The following is a 14,856-nucleotide window of genomic DNA, read 5'->3' on the forward strand; positions in this document are numbered from 1 at the left end:
CACACACACACACACACACACAAGCACACACAATCTTTCTCTCTTTTCGGCAAGTCATTAGCTCACCCCCTACCCCCCCAACTCATTCGTCCTCTCAGCCAGCCTGTCACGCACACTTTATCGAAGCTCACGAACATATTCCATACCCTCTCCTCTTCCCTTTCTCTCTCTCTTTTTTGCACTATTGTCACGCTCACAACCCAACCCAGTTCCACACGAGCACAGTCAGATGGAAACCAGATGTTCACCAGATGTAGATAAGGGCAAAAGCACAACAGCTGAAGCACCTATTTTAGCTCAGCTGCAGGGAGGAGAAGCAGACAGCCCTCCTGGACTTATGAATGGCACATAAAATATAGCTTCACTTAAGTTTCTTAGTATATTCCATGCAGTTATTCACCATGCAGTCACATTAAGCCTATATGCATTTGCAATGATTCAAATTTTGCTTTGGTTTTATTTAATGTTTCATATTGCCTTGCAGTGACTTTTGCTCTAGTTTTGACATTGAATTAACCTCAGTAAGACCAAAACAAGTTCCTCACACACACACACACACACACACACACACACACACACACACACACACACAGAGGCAGAGATAAAAACAAAGGATGGATTTACAGCAGCCTCGCTCCGCCCTTCAGCCTTCCTCCTCCCTCTCCCCACGCCCACAAATACACTCTGCAGAAACAATATTTCAGAAAGCACCGCCTCAGAGAACAGGCTGTTCTTGAAAGAACAAGTAGTACTTTAAGTGTACAGATAAAATGCAAAGTGGGAACACGCTGAGTGCACACTCAGGAAATGGTGCATGAGACACCGCAAGTCTGAAAAAATAAATCTTAGAGTCTCCTGTCTGTATCTTTTCCCCCCAACGCTAGCCCCTCGAGGAGCCCCCAAAACAAACAAAGTCAGGGTCTCTTTGGGCAAATTTCATCTTAGAGCCATTCACCGTGACGACCAAGTATCCCCCCCCCAGTGAGCAGCTCTAACTAGCTGCCACCCCAAACCCTCGGTCTCTCCAGACCCAAAGCAAACTCTCTCAGACTCGCTCTTTCAACATAGCACATATATGAAAATAGTATATGACTGACTCCCCCACTCTCTGTGACAACCCCACCTGTGGCCTCCACAAGTGGAAACTCCCATGGAAACTCCTCACATATTTTTCACTCACAAAGTTTTTTCTTTTCTTTTCTTTTCTTTCCCCTTTTTTTTTTTTTACAGCACTAATGTCCTGATTTGATTTTAACTCCACCATTGGCTTTGAAGGTGTGTCACCATTCAATATTAATGTCCTGCTAAGAACAGATTTTATGGTTTGCAGAACAAAAACATGCAAGTTAAGGTGAAAACCAGGCAAATGAAGAATTTTAGATGCTAAATATAGCAGGGCTGAATACTAAGGGAATTACAGTCATAAACAAAGTTGTAAAAACTGCAGTTTTTACAACTTTGTGTCACTTAAGCCTTTGTAGGCTCCAATGATAAACTGCTGAACTTTACAGCATTAAAACAAGTGTTTAAAACTTGGTAGAAAATCAGTTTGGGTTTCTGTGAATAGCCGCCCCCCCCTCCATAAGCACTCTGAATGAGGTGATTTTTTTTTCACATTCACCTGGAATAATTGCATTAGAGGCGTGGCAGGTCTGACAGGTGGATCTCACCGAGTAGGCTCGGCCTCATCCACTTGCCAGTAAACTGGACCCTTTTACTCTCTGTGCTACTGGACATTTTAAAAGGATTTTTTTTTAACTTCCTGTGTCGTAAAACGCATCCAAGAAGTTTTTGCATTAACTATTAGTCTAAAATGGTTTTCAGTCTCGACCACTTTCCTGCTAAATGTATGGGCTAAGTAGCTCATTTTGGTTTAAAGCAAATAAAACATTAAGTCTATTTTGTAACAATTGGTCACACTATATTTCAAAAAGGACAATTATCTGTGCTATTGTCACGGATTGCCGGGGCAAGCCGTGTGGAATGTAGAAAAGGACCCAAAGGGCAGCAGCTCTGGAGCAGGTGAGTGTTTATTTAACAAAAGAAAATACAAACAGCAATGGCGTGGGTGAAGGTGAAACAGGAAAACCTAAACTGGATAAAACTAACAAAACAAACCAGAAACGAAGATGCAGAGGTCCGGGGAAATATATACGGAGAGACGCAGGGAGACCGAGGGGAAACAACACAGACGAACCAGCAATTACTAAGACAGAAAATACAACTTAAATACACTCAGAGAACATAGGGAGATTACACACAGGTGGGAGACACAGCTGGGAGTGATAACCATGACGAGACTAGGGAGGCAAACTGAAAACACTCACATAAGACGCAGACCTTCACAATAAAACAGGAACTTGCACATGAAAGGACACAACCTAAGAAACGCGGACTAGATACAGGAACACACGGGCAGAACAGAGTAAACACTAACCAGAGGAAGAACAGAACCAAAATCGCGAAGAGAAAACACAAAATGCTGGGTCAAAAGGACCCAGGATCATGACAGCTATGGTCATAGGCTAGTCCTTAGCAAATAAGCAAGCTGGTTTCAAAATCAAATCATTTAGTGAAATCATTTAGGTTGTGCTTTAATTAACAGATTCTAATGAGTTAGCTAACCTAAAAATATTATTATGTTAATTAACAAACAAAGTTTGTTATATTTATTTTTGAAGTCTTTATGCTAAGCTAAGCTAACAAGGAAATAACTTCAGTTAGTAGTCAGTTGGTACGGATAAATGAGCTTCTCATGAACCTCACACCAAGACAGTAAAGAAGTATTCTCAAAAATTTTAGCTTATCACTGAACAGCTTCACAGTCACTGTATGTCGGTGTGTAATTTTGATGTGCACTAAAAAGTAACCACAATGATCTTCCAAAATATGTAGCTTTGTTCTCTAAACACAATAACTTTTCACCACCACCATATTACCTGTAATTCACCAGCCCGTCCTTACTGGAGCTGGCTTGTTATTATTATTTTTTTACTTTATGTAACATATGCACGGTTGAGGCCTACAGGTATCTTTGCTGCTTGTACAGCTTGTATGTTGGTGTAGATCCTTATCTGTTGCATGAACGTTTGTGTGTACACATTTGCACATGCACTTGTGAGCACACAAAAAAGCGTATATGCCCCGTAGGAAAACCGCTTAAAAGTCAAATGATTGTAGACTGTGTCATCGTACTGTTGAACTGTACAATTAAATTTAGATTTAGATCCATTTTCAAAACAACATTCAGTAAAGCACTGATTATTTCTCAAGCAGGCCCAAATCCTCTTTGACACCGTTGATGCTAATGTTACATAGACTTTTAATTGTTATATGCATGATGATGTAGGAGCAGACATACAGGGTACATACAGATATATATGTACATGTCTATGCTACAATCATTATAGTCAAATTTTGTTTCCAAAAAACAAAAATATTAATATAAATGCTTGATTACCATCATATTGCACAGGGGGTAGTTTCCTCATATACTCTACAAACGAGCTGTCTGGAGGTTAGCTTCTAGCTTATGGACATAAATGCAAACAAATGCAAGGCTGTAAGCAGGCAGCTGTGAAGCCTTATGTCAGTGATGTAACATGCAGACCAACTTCCCGTAATTCGCTGCCATTCCTCTACTTCTTGTGCAATTAAGTGTCTCTTTTTCTCCTTGCCTGCATTTTGTTGTGGTATGCTAGGAAATAATGACTGATGTAAACAATCTCCTGTCTGTGGTAAGCCTCTTCTCAGCGCTTGCTTCCGGAGCTGAAGGGTAGAAGGATGTGGAAACCCCCGCACTGCACCTGTGAACCAACAACTTCCTCTCACCAGTTTTTCTGTCCTCCTTATCTCTATGAAAGCATCCCCCTTCAATACAGACGCTTCCTGCTCAAACGAGACTGGCGTACGGTACGTGCCGTACATTCTTTTGGTGTTTTCCTCAGAGCATCTTCAGCACCAAAGCTTCAACGCTGGAAAATTATCTCTAGACACGCACCTTTCTGAAACCTCAATCTCATCCGGAATGAAACCAAACTGCATTTTAAGTTCTGCATGGCACAATATTTGGTAGTTAAAGCAGTACTTAAAATAATGAAGGCACAAAGGAACATGAGCCTAACCTCAGTGTGTATTGTAACACCTTCCTACATATGCTATATGTCAGCATGGGGAATAATGTGACCAACAGTATTTAATTGGTAATTTAATGTGATTCTGTGGTTTAGTGAAAGTCAGTATTAATTGTCAATATTATCAGATAAATGTGAAGGAGGTGTATTATAGGGTTCCTAGTGGACTCTCTGTTGTTTCCTTTGTTTGTGCACTGAATCAGTAACATTATAATAAAAAAAAGTCTGTATTCTTCTCTTTTTTGCAATCACAAGGCTCACCATGACAGTTTCCAGTCTTCTGACCAAGTCACATTGTACTATGATGACTGTTGTTTTACTAAGAGTGCTAATATATTCAATGGGCACTGACCGTGGAGCCGTTACAATGGGCTTAATGACTGCATATGCAACTGCAAAATAAAGCACAGGATTAAGAATGGGAAAAGGGGGCGGGCGCACCAAAACACACACACACACAGGACTGTAGACAACAAGAAGAGGATTAGGAATTAAATGTGGAACAATAAGCTGACTGTAAATACAGGTCACAGAGCTGACAAAACAGTGAGGGATCATGCTGCTGAGGACTTATTGTCTGCTGCTGAGTCCTCAAATATTACAGTGTATAAAAAGGCCACCTCACACACAGATTAGTAGGGCATTAGGGAAGTGGGCCACAACCCTGACTGACTAGTGTTAAAATAAACGAGACCTAAAACAATGAATCATTAAAAAAAGAAACACTGTATCTTTCCATTAATGTGACAAAGATGCTTGGCTGAGGGGACACTCGGTCCCCTCATGTAAGTATTCATGCGACGGATATTTTTCAGTGCCAACCTTCTCCAGAAACGTGAAACGTAACCGTAACCTGACACTTTCTGGATGCTCTATGGAGCATGAAAGAAAGGCAGTTACTATGAAATGTATTGTTTTAACTTGTAGATCTATCTCTCCACCTAACTTTACACTCTGGATAACAGTTATTTCTAGTACAAATGGAAGAATTACATATGTGTAAACCAGACACTCAGGGTATAATTAACAGGAAATGGAGGGCCTTTTCTTCAATGGTACAATATTTTTGCCTTAAAGTCAGGCAGTTTAGCATAGGAGTCAATGTGATTGCTGTGAATGCTTTTCAAGGCAGGGTCAAGTCGCCATTTAAAGACCTTCACTTCTTGACACTGCAGCACTGGATGATGGTGCTGGGCTGGTACAAGCACAAGGCAGGCTAAGGCCAGGATGATACTTTCTGGGTTGGAGCAGGGTCTGAATGAAGTAAATTGAAGTAAAGTATATGAAGTAAACCAATTGCACATGCACCCCAGGCTTCAGACTTCAAAGGAGTATAACAGGAATGACTGCTTGCCTGTCGGGTCTCCAGCTCTCTCTGTCCGCCACAGAGTATAATCGAGGCCTTAAGGAGGTTTTGTGGTCGCCACACTGGTTGTGTCGCGAGCTATCTGTGACATCACCACAGCACGATTCATATCTTCACTGTGAGCGCATCAGATGGGATGCAGTATTCTGCTGAATGACAGGTCTCACCACAGAAACAAAACCTGTGTATCAGTACACGAGTGGAGAAAGTAGACCCCGGAAGAAAACATGGAGGTTTGTTTCTGTTTTCCATGGAAAGTGTCATCTTTTCAAGCTGTTACAGCATCTTCCTGTACATAATCTGGCAATCGCTGAGCTTCTGTACTGATATGCCATTGAATGTCTACGCAATAGAACAAAAAAAGGTACACAAATTGGTCGTTTCTTTTCTCTTTTGGTGTGTGCCACTCTTCGTGAGGATGATAGCAATCTAATGGACCCTTTAAAGTTGCATTCACACTGGAAATGATTCACTCGTTACCGCATTATTGACCAGAAGAGCTCATAAACCTCTGTCTGCATCTCTTACTGAAGGAGGGAAAGCATTACTTGTGTCAGACTTGAATAACTCATTGTGCTAAACAGTTTAAAAATAGTCCGTGTATGTGTTTGCAAATCCTTGAATAACCTTTGGGAGTGAGGGCCGTTGGCTGGCTAACAGGCCCCTTGGATGACTTCTATATTATGTCACTGATAAGCAATAAAACAGTAAATTTTTTGCCCATGTGAAGAGGCACTGCAGCAATAGGAAACGGGAGAGTACAACAGGAAAGAACAATAATATTTTTTAAGTTAAGGGAACAAATGATGTGTCAGAATAGGTGTCAGAAAGATAAAAGAAGCAAAAGGGATGCAAAAATACCACCAGTGCTCACTGACACTAAAAACTAAAATAGAAATAAAAGGAAGGCAGGCAGGAAATAGTGACGACAGTGATGATTTAAATGAATTTAGACTGTAGATGTCTGCGTGTTACAAGTCTATTGATGGATGTAACTAATTTCTCGAACAAGAGCCACACTGAAGGGGTCCCTGAACATCACTAAAATTACATCATATATAGACAAGTGGGAGGTATTCAAGTATAAAGTAAAAAGAAAACACTTGTATGGCAAGAAAGGGGTGGGGGCTCCAAATGAACTGCTCCGTGGTTTATCTGTAGTGTGAATGTGAAGCAACTCAACTACCACCTTTCCATAGCATTTTTTGCTTTGCATTCTGGGATGCGGCAGGGTACCATAGATGTGCAAAGGTCATTACGGTCTAGTAACTGGCTGTGAAATTAATGTAAATTTTCCATGTTCTCCAGTCCTCCAGAACACAGCATCGTCATTACTCTATTTACTTTTGTTGCTTCACCAGACACGTGTGGCCAAAACAGGCTGAACATCTTCACAAGGTTTGAAATTGCGCATTTTGGTTCACTTGGAATTCCCTTGGCTTTTTTTCTGTGTGAAAAGAAATCAAACCACTGGGAAAAAAGCATAAATTGAACTAAAGTAAAAGAACTATTTAAAAAAAACATGACTGTTAGGTCGTGTAAAACCACCCTAACATGCACGTTCTGTGGAAGGAACCTGAAGGGAGTTAAATGTAATAGATTTTAAAACTGGCAGAAACAATGTAATAAAACTGTGATATGGCACATAGTCTCAGACTATTTTTTTAACAGGGCTGGTACACGCTTTATCTTGAAACGTGACTGCGGTGTTGGCAAATCATCTCTAAAGATAACACCGGTCTCTAAATCTTTGGACATTATTTTACAATCTGAACTTCACCACCTAAAAGAAATCATTGGGATCAATAGATACATACCCGGCAAGAGAAACCCGATGCTTTACAAGAGCTGGATGGATAGAAATATAACTATTACACTCAGAAACATGTTTATGCTGAAAGGCTAACTTTGTATATTTCAATTTACTCCAACTTTTTTCTTCATGTTTATTTAGGGTGAAAAATCAGTTTTTGTGACTAGATACAAATGTAGGTGTTACTTTTTGTCATATACTGGATTCTGTTTACCATTATTTAAATCTCCTATCAAAACCACAACCAGTGGATTAGTAAAAACACTCTTATTTCCCCAAAACTAATGAATGGTTTTGATCCATCCAGTGATTTCTTCAACTGTAAAATTTGATTTTGAGTGCAATTAATGTGTTTTGTTTGTATGAAGGTGTTATTGAAACAACGGAACATCTCTTTGTTTTTGCACTCATGTTCAGTTGTTCTGGAAACAATTCATTGAATGGTACCAACAACAACAGCAACGTAGTATTATGTTTACTCCTATAATACATTATAACACCAAACAACCCAACAATGGGTCTACTGTTTGGTGTCCTCCTCGTTAATGGTTTACTCATTGAACCAAAGGTCTTTACTCACAAGCACAAAGTTTATCCAAGCTCCACGCACCCTGACTCAACTTTGTATCAAGTCCCAAAAGACAGAGAGTTATGCACGTTTTACATAAACAGATATATGATTTAATGTATTAAACACCTTATTAATTTGGTCAGCAGACAAATTGTCAATGAAAACATCATGTGTGATGGCATGCAGTACAATGTCACGTCGTTTTTTCAGAGCTGCAATTGCACAAGATTAAATCTAATTAATTTTCTTCAGGGTCAGAAAGCATTAAGTACATTATGTTCTTTTCAGTATTTATGATAATAAGTTGGTCAAGAGGTCAAGGGGAGAAGTAGCAATTGAGTTAAAAAACAAGTTCCTCTTTTACTAAATGCATTGAATCCTGTGAAGTAAGTTCAGGTGATTTATTTTTATTTTATTCCCTACTTGGTTGGAAATTTGTATTCAACTGGAAAAATGTAGGGCAAGTCCAAATGAGTCTGTCTGTCCAGCCCTGTCACGTTGCAGCTCAACGTGACTCGAGGATACGGGCACGTCGCCAAAATAAAACGTGACGCAAGCAAACACGGGAACTGTGTGTCACATTTGAGAGACGGAAAAGGGGAAATGGCGGCCACTGCCAAAATATTTGACCTACTTCTGAGCGCCGAGAGGGAGAAGCGAAACACAGCGCGGGGAGAGCGAAGAGGGAACAGGTTTGGGAAGAGAGCTGCGAGGAATTTCACATTTTCGCAAACATATCAGAGGTAAGAAGTTTGTCTTTATTAAAATGTGATACATTTTTATTAATCTATTTCCTGTAGCACGTTTATAGGTGTAGGTGTTTTTTGTGTGCATTTTTTTTTGTTCCCAAAAGAAGTGCAACGTGCTTCATATTTTAATCGCGCTAATAAACTATTATATCGTTACTAACCTCCTGGCTGCGCTCCAGCAATCTTGTTTTGGTGGCGACCACGTGACCGACTTCTCGCGTAAGGACGTCCCCTGTCTCTTCGCAGTCCATAACAAACAAGTCGCGGATAAGGGGACAGGACCGACCCACCCGTGGGTAGTGTTTGAGTGAAACTTTGCAGCGTGACAGTGTTTATGTCCGCGAGGGCTGTCACACAGCAACACCGTTAATTCCTCAAACCGGTGCGACAAAATAGCTGGAGCAGTCAAAGCGACACTTTTACCGGACTATTCTGAGATACTGACGCCTATGGTAAGATAAAAAATAATAATGTTTATAATACTAGTATTAATATTGCTGGTGGTCATTATAGACATATATAGGCTAGTTTTTATTTTTCCTTTTCTTAATAAGACGCTAGCTTTGTTTTAATCTTTCTTTGAAGCTAACAGAGTTTGCTCGCCTCACTGCTTAAATGTAAGCGTTCTGTATGCTTTCGTAAGAAAAAATAGTGCGTGTGTGTTGTTTTATGTAGCAAGGGCGAAGAGACTAGAAAAGACATGAGGCTGTTTGTGTGTCGCATCTCATTGACCCACATCCTCGTTTAATGTAACTGCGTCACGAACTCTGGCTGCTCCCTTGTTAACCCGCAAAACCTTAAAAAATAACACCCACCGCTGTGCGTTTATCCGCAGTTTAATGCCAGTGTTATAGTGCTGCAAAGGAAATAAATGCATTTTAAAGTGGAGGGATATATATTTATTTATGTTTAGTTTGAGGAGTGGAGGATTTTTTTTCCCTCGGGGACACCGAGCATAGTAGAAACCTGACCACCAGCACACCGCGCCCACTTCATTTTCGACGCAAACAACTTTCTCTCAGGGAGCGCGGTCCTCTTACTGAACACAAAAACTGTTATGTGCCCGTTTTTTAAATGTTTTTGTACGGCAATGTGAGTTAAAATAGGTCATTGAAGTTATAAATATGTAATACGCACTCACTTAGGAAAGTGTTTGAATTGTTGTGGTTTGGGACATTGTAACGGTTCCTGTGGGTGTGCAGGTGCCGTAAATGCATTTAAGTGTACGTGTGAAAGTATAAGCATTATAAAGTATTAGGTGTCAGACAGTTGCGCAACTCCCTCACCCCCCAACCCAGGGTCTAATTGCTGTCTTTCAGGCTTATCTTCGCCCGATAGAGTGCTGGTATGTTCAAGAGCAGAATAGGCGAATTTGTAAAGTGCGTTTTCACCTCTGGAAAAACAGTGTCTTAACGGAACGTTTCTAAATCAGTTATGCAGGCAGGGGGAAAAAAAAGGCAATTCATGACCACAAACCAATTTCCAGCGCTGGGCTCCCTTCCTGAGGGTTTTGACCTACATTTGCATGGGCAAAATCATTTAGTGTTTATGTATTTATTTTAGCTTTAGGTCTGCCTTCAGGGAGGAAAGACAACTTTTTACGCTGCATTAAGTGCGTGGCAATAACTGCCTATCCCAAATACCATGTTTGTTCTTTTTAAGCCCCGGGAAGTTAGTTGGAGTTGTTTGTAAAATGTTAACTGGGTTTGGCTGGGAGTTGGAAACCAGCGGAGGCTGTGCTCAGAATTCATCAGTCTGCCTCTAATGAAATGTCACAAATGCAGGGGAAACATTTTTTTGTCGACCTTCTGACCATTACTGTCGACCTTTGGCCTGTGAACACCAGAGCAGGTTGCTGGAGATTTATTTGGCGTTAGCTCATGTACCTGTTGCTGCAACAGTTACTCAGCAGGTGAGGGCACATGTGTGTGTGTGTGTGTGATCACATAAAACATGTGGGCGCCCAAGAGGCCGATATGGGTGAGGGCGGGAGTTTAGGTGTTCAAAAGCTTGAGTGTGTGCGTGTGTAATCTGTGCCAGTAAAACCTCAGATCACACCTCATTTGGAACTCCACTGGACTAATATATCCATGTGTGTTTGCTCTCTGATAGGGACATGGCGATGGCCTCTAAATCAATAGCGGAACCAGCTATGGAATCTGACCCAGAGCTTTCGCGCCTGGGAGGCATCGAGGCCTGGAAGTTGAAGGCGGGGCCGGTGCGGAAGAACCTCTTTGGGCCCGTGGATCACCAGCAGCTGCAGCAGGACTTCCAGCGACTGTTCTGCATGAGCGTGGAGGTGGCCAACAAGCGCTGGAACTTTGACTTCCAGAGCGACGTGCCGTTAGAGGGCTCCAACATCCAATGGGAGGCACTAAGGTGTCAGGACGTGCCGGCGTTTTACCACAGCTGCACGGTTCGACCGCTGGCGAGGTCTGGAGCTGAGAAGACAAAGGAGAGACGGCGGACGTCGTCTTTGTCGGGCGAGGGTTCGCCTGGGTCGAGCGCCTCGTCTGGGGACGAGTACCTAGAAGTAACCACTAGGGGGTGCTACCGGATCCAGCGAACGGGGAAACGCAGACAGGCTGCGATCACAGGTGAGTTCGCTGGATTAGCTTGATTAAGACAAGGAAAGTTAAACCTCTGTGGTCACACTCATAACTGATTTCCACTCTGTTCTCTCACTCTGCAGATTTCTTCAAGGTAAAGAAGAGGAGGCTCCTGCATAACAAGGCTTCCTCTCGGCAGTAGAAAAAGCACAATGAGCGGAGGATCACCAAGTGGTCGACATCCCTCCTCACATCACCTCATATGCATCACATGTAGATATGTAGCAATATGCAAGTGACTGTCCACAAGCTCATACATGCATGGGCTTAAAAACTTCTGACACCACATACCTTTATAACTCAGCACAAGGAAGCTACCATTGCCCAAGTAAATTAGACTCTAGAAATCGGTTTTTGTGGATAGCTAGAAATTATAATAATAATACTGTATACTCTTCATACTGTTAGCTTTTTTTGTTAACTATACTGTGAAATCATTCTGAATGCACTCTCGCAGGATCCAACAGAAAACAGGCTCTAGTTTGAAGAGGTTAATGTTCTTCTGAACGTGCCTTAAGTAGTATTTGACCTCAGCCCTTGACCTTTTTTTTTCTCCCCACCCTCCCTCTTGCTGCAAGTCATAAGTGATTTTCATTTGACAAGTTTAGCCTTTAGTCTAACCCCACAGCGCGTGGGGTCAAAACCTCGCCCGTAGTCAAAATGTGGTGACGTGACTGGGATCAACCTTTGGGGCAAAAGGTCAGCGGTGGAGGTTTCTTAGGGAATGTGGCTGTACGTCAGGGTTTTAAATTATAATAATGTTTCATATATCACTATTTATTATTCAGATTGATAAAAAAAATAAAGTGTAAAAGCGAGGTAATTAAATTACAACTTAGACTACAAGCCCTTATGGCTCATAAAACACTCCACCGTTGCCACTTAAAACTATCTGAAACCATCAAAACACAGCAAAAAAAAAAAGTACAAACTATTTCCCCTTTTTTTTGCTTTATATTATTAGCATCTTTTTGGCAACAGACTATAAACATATCTTAATGGTTGGCTTAAGCTTTTATTAATGTAGCATGTTCCCACTCTTCGTGCGATATTGTAAATGCGAATGTAGTGTTTTTATCACTGTGGTGCAGCTCAGAGGAACCAAATCTTCTGGTTCTACCGTTTAACTTTTTTTTTTAATATATAAAAAAGTGTCACATTTTCTGTTGCTGTGCAGTTGTATAAGGCTTGTATATAGAAGATACATATATGTATGTGTGAGTGTGTCAATGTTTTTTCTCCCCTTTTATTTTGTTTTTTCATTCGTTTTAAAAGTTGCGGCAGCTGATGCAGTCCAACCAAAGGATTAAGTTGCACACTGTTTGAGCGATCAGTTGTGGGTTACAGAAAGTCTCCAACACTTTAAAAACAAAAAGAGTTTTTCTGTTGTGATCCGTTACTGCATGTTTTGTGACTCAAATAGCATGCGGCTTGCCCTAGCTACAGTGATTCTAATTTGTATAAGGGTAAAAAGCCATAGCCTGGGTTTATCTGTTGTAACTACCTCATCATAAAATTCAATAACACAAATATAAGAAAATCAGAAAAAGACAAAAAAAATCAATCAGTGTAGCTCAGGTTGTTTGTGTCTACAGGCATGAAAGAGAGACAGACTCAACGAGGGGGAAATTGTTATTCTGTTGTGGTAAAAACCTGTTGCTTCGTGTCGGGTTTCTCATCAGGTGAAAGAGTCAGTGTGTCATAGGGCCGTGCAGAGGAAACTCGCCGAGGGGCGGTGTGGGGTTAGCTTTTGTTGTTGTTCCCTTTACTTTGCTTTGACACCATTCCCAAAATACACATGAGGAAAACAACAAGGGTCAGATTTAACCAGAACAAGAGGAAAAAGGTCTCAGATCCTATCTGGATCAAAGGATTTCTGCATCCAGATGATGAGTGGTCTGTAAGTGCCCCCCCTCCAGAGTGTGTCTGTCTCTCTTTCATGACTCAGCTGCCTCACCATGAAAGTAGTTGTTTATAATCATGTTGGGTTTGACTTCCATGATTTTGCACAACTGTTTTTCACACATTTCATAAAAGCAGAAATTGCTTCTTCTTTCTTTTTAAAATCTTTTACTTTATCTCTGTGTAAGTTTGAATGTGCATCTGTTTTCTCAGCGTGTTTGTAGTAACTTATTTTCAGTCTTTGTCATTTGTTTTCAGAGGGACATCATTTTAAATTCCCCATTCTTTCTTGTTGTTTTGGTTTAGTTTTGTTTTGCTGTAACTAACTAATTGTTTTTCTTTGAAACCATATCATTGCACTACTTTAAACATTTTTGACAAAGGAACTACTTTTTTTATGGTAATCTTCAAAAATAAGGAAAAAAAAAATTCTTAAAGAGAAACAGACATGGAGTAGATGTGTCCAAGCAGATCTGCCATGTTGTTGAACGTGGCTTCTAACGGTTAAGCAGCATTTTGTAGCTTTGCTCCTCAAATCCACTAAGAGGAAAAATAAAAATAAAATAAAATCTAAGAAAAATTTGGACAGAAATAGAATGAATCTCTAGTGTCTCACTCTGCTCAAGCAACCACTGCTTTCCTAACTCACCTGTCGCAGCTATATTAAAAGGTAGTGCATACTTTGTATATGCATGAATGTATGACAATATTTCCATACGATTTATAATAATTTTTTTTAAACTGTAATTTAATACTGGTATATGTATCTTTGCAACATGTAAGAAGTGTAATTAAAAGAGATTAATTGTTGAGTTGAATGAAGGCTGTTGGTGTTTTAATGTGCTTCAGTCAGTTAAATGTTTATGAATTATATGGATATAAACTGAAATTACCAGCACAACACTTGTTTCTGCTTCAACAGGAAAGAAAAGGGAGTGAAGGTTTAAGTTTGCATTCAGAGCACCCCCTGGTGGATTTGATACAACACTGCACAGACAGCAAACCATGAAATAAAAATTGCATTTATTTAAAACAAAAAACAGTTACATTTGTTAAAAATTATATGGAATCTCATATGATTTTTTTTATTTTCAAGAGACAAAGAAAATTTCTTAGCATGATAAAAAAAATTGCAATAGCTATTCCTAAATGTGCTTTACACAATCCTATATAGCTACATGCAAATGTGCAGCTAAATTAACCATCTTAACCAGAACAAATTGCCCACCTTGCAGATACCACTGCATCTAAATTAAACATATTTACCTACACTGGCTGTTAAAACCTAAATCTGGACATAACCTACATGGATTTACAGTTAAAAATCAGTTAAAACATATGCAGGGCTCCTGATGCACACAGGCAAACCTTTCCACCATGGTAGTGTGTTTTACAGAAATAAGGCATGCTATGCTGTTAACACAGAGTTTAAGAACATTTCTGCCCGTGTGTGCAAGTTAAGACACTAAAACTTAAGATGTGAACATTCGAGCAAACAGTAAATGGAAAAGGGAAAAATGAAAATCACATGTACACAGAATGAAGAGAACCAGCCCCCTGCCATGAAAAGACTTTACAGTACAACATTAAAACACAATTACAAAAAACTGTACACAGGTGAGATAAAATGGCAGTGATCTGGAGCTTTCCCAGACCTCTAAAAGTGATTTATTAAAATGTTTTAAGGCTTGTGCCTGATTACTGTGAGAAGAA

The 14,856-nt window shown here is 40.3% G+C and overlaps 1 protein-coding gene across 2 annotated transcripts; it reads left to right on the forward strand.

The window, feature by feature from the left end:
• The first annotated feature begins 8,486 nt into the window (after positions 1-8,486).
• On the forward strand, positions 8,487-13,950 carry cdkn1d (cyclin-dependent kinase inhibitor 1D). 2 transcript variants are annotated; one of them, XM_085376449.1, is made up of 3 exons: positions 8,487-8,626; positions 10,745-11,229; positions 11,325-13,950. In XM_085376449.1, the coding sequence occupies exons 1-3, from the start codon at positions 8,487-8,489 to the stop codon at positions 11,381-11,383; spliced, it is 684 nt and encodes a 227-aa protein (XP_085232575.1). In that variant the 3' UTR covers positions 11,384-13,950. The 2 variants fall into 2 exon arrangements, with proteins under 2 accessions (XP_085232575.1, XP_085232576.1); XM_085376450.1 differs by lacking the exon at positions 8,487-8,626 and adding an exon at positions 8,638-9,084.
• Positions 13,951-14,856: the final 906 nt, after the last annotated feature.

This window comes from Diplotaxodon limnothrissa, linkage group LG17 (assembly GCF_057381915.1).
Source record: "Diplotaxodon limnothrissa isolate DT_005_m linkage group LG17, D_limnothrissa_male_GT1.1, whole genome shotgun sequence".
Taxonomy (NCBI): Eukaryota; Metazoa; Chordata; class Actinopteri; order Cichliformes; family Cichlidae; genus Diplotaxodon; species Diplotaxodon limnothrissa.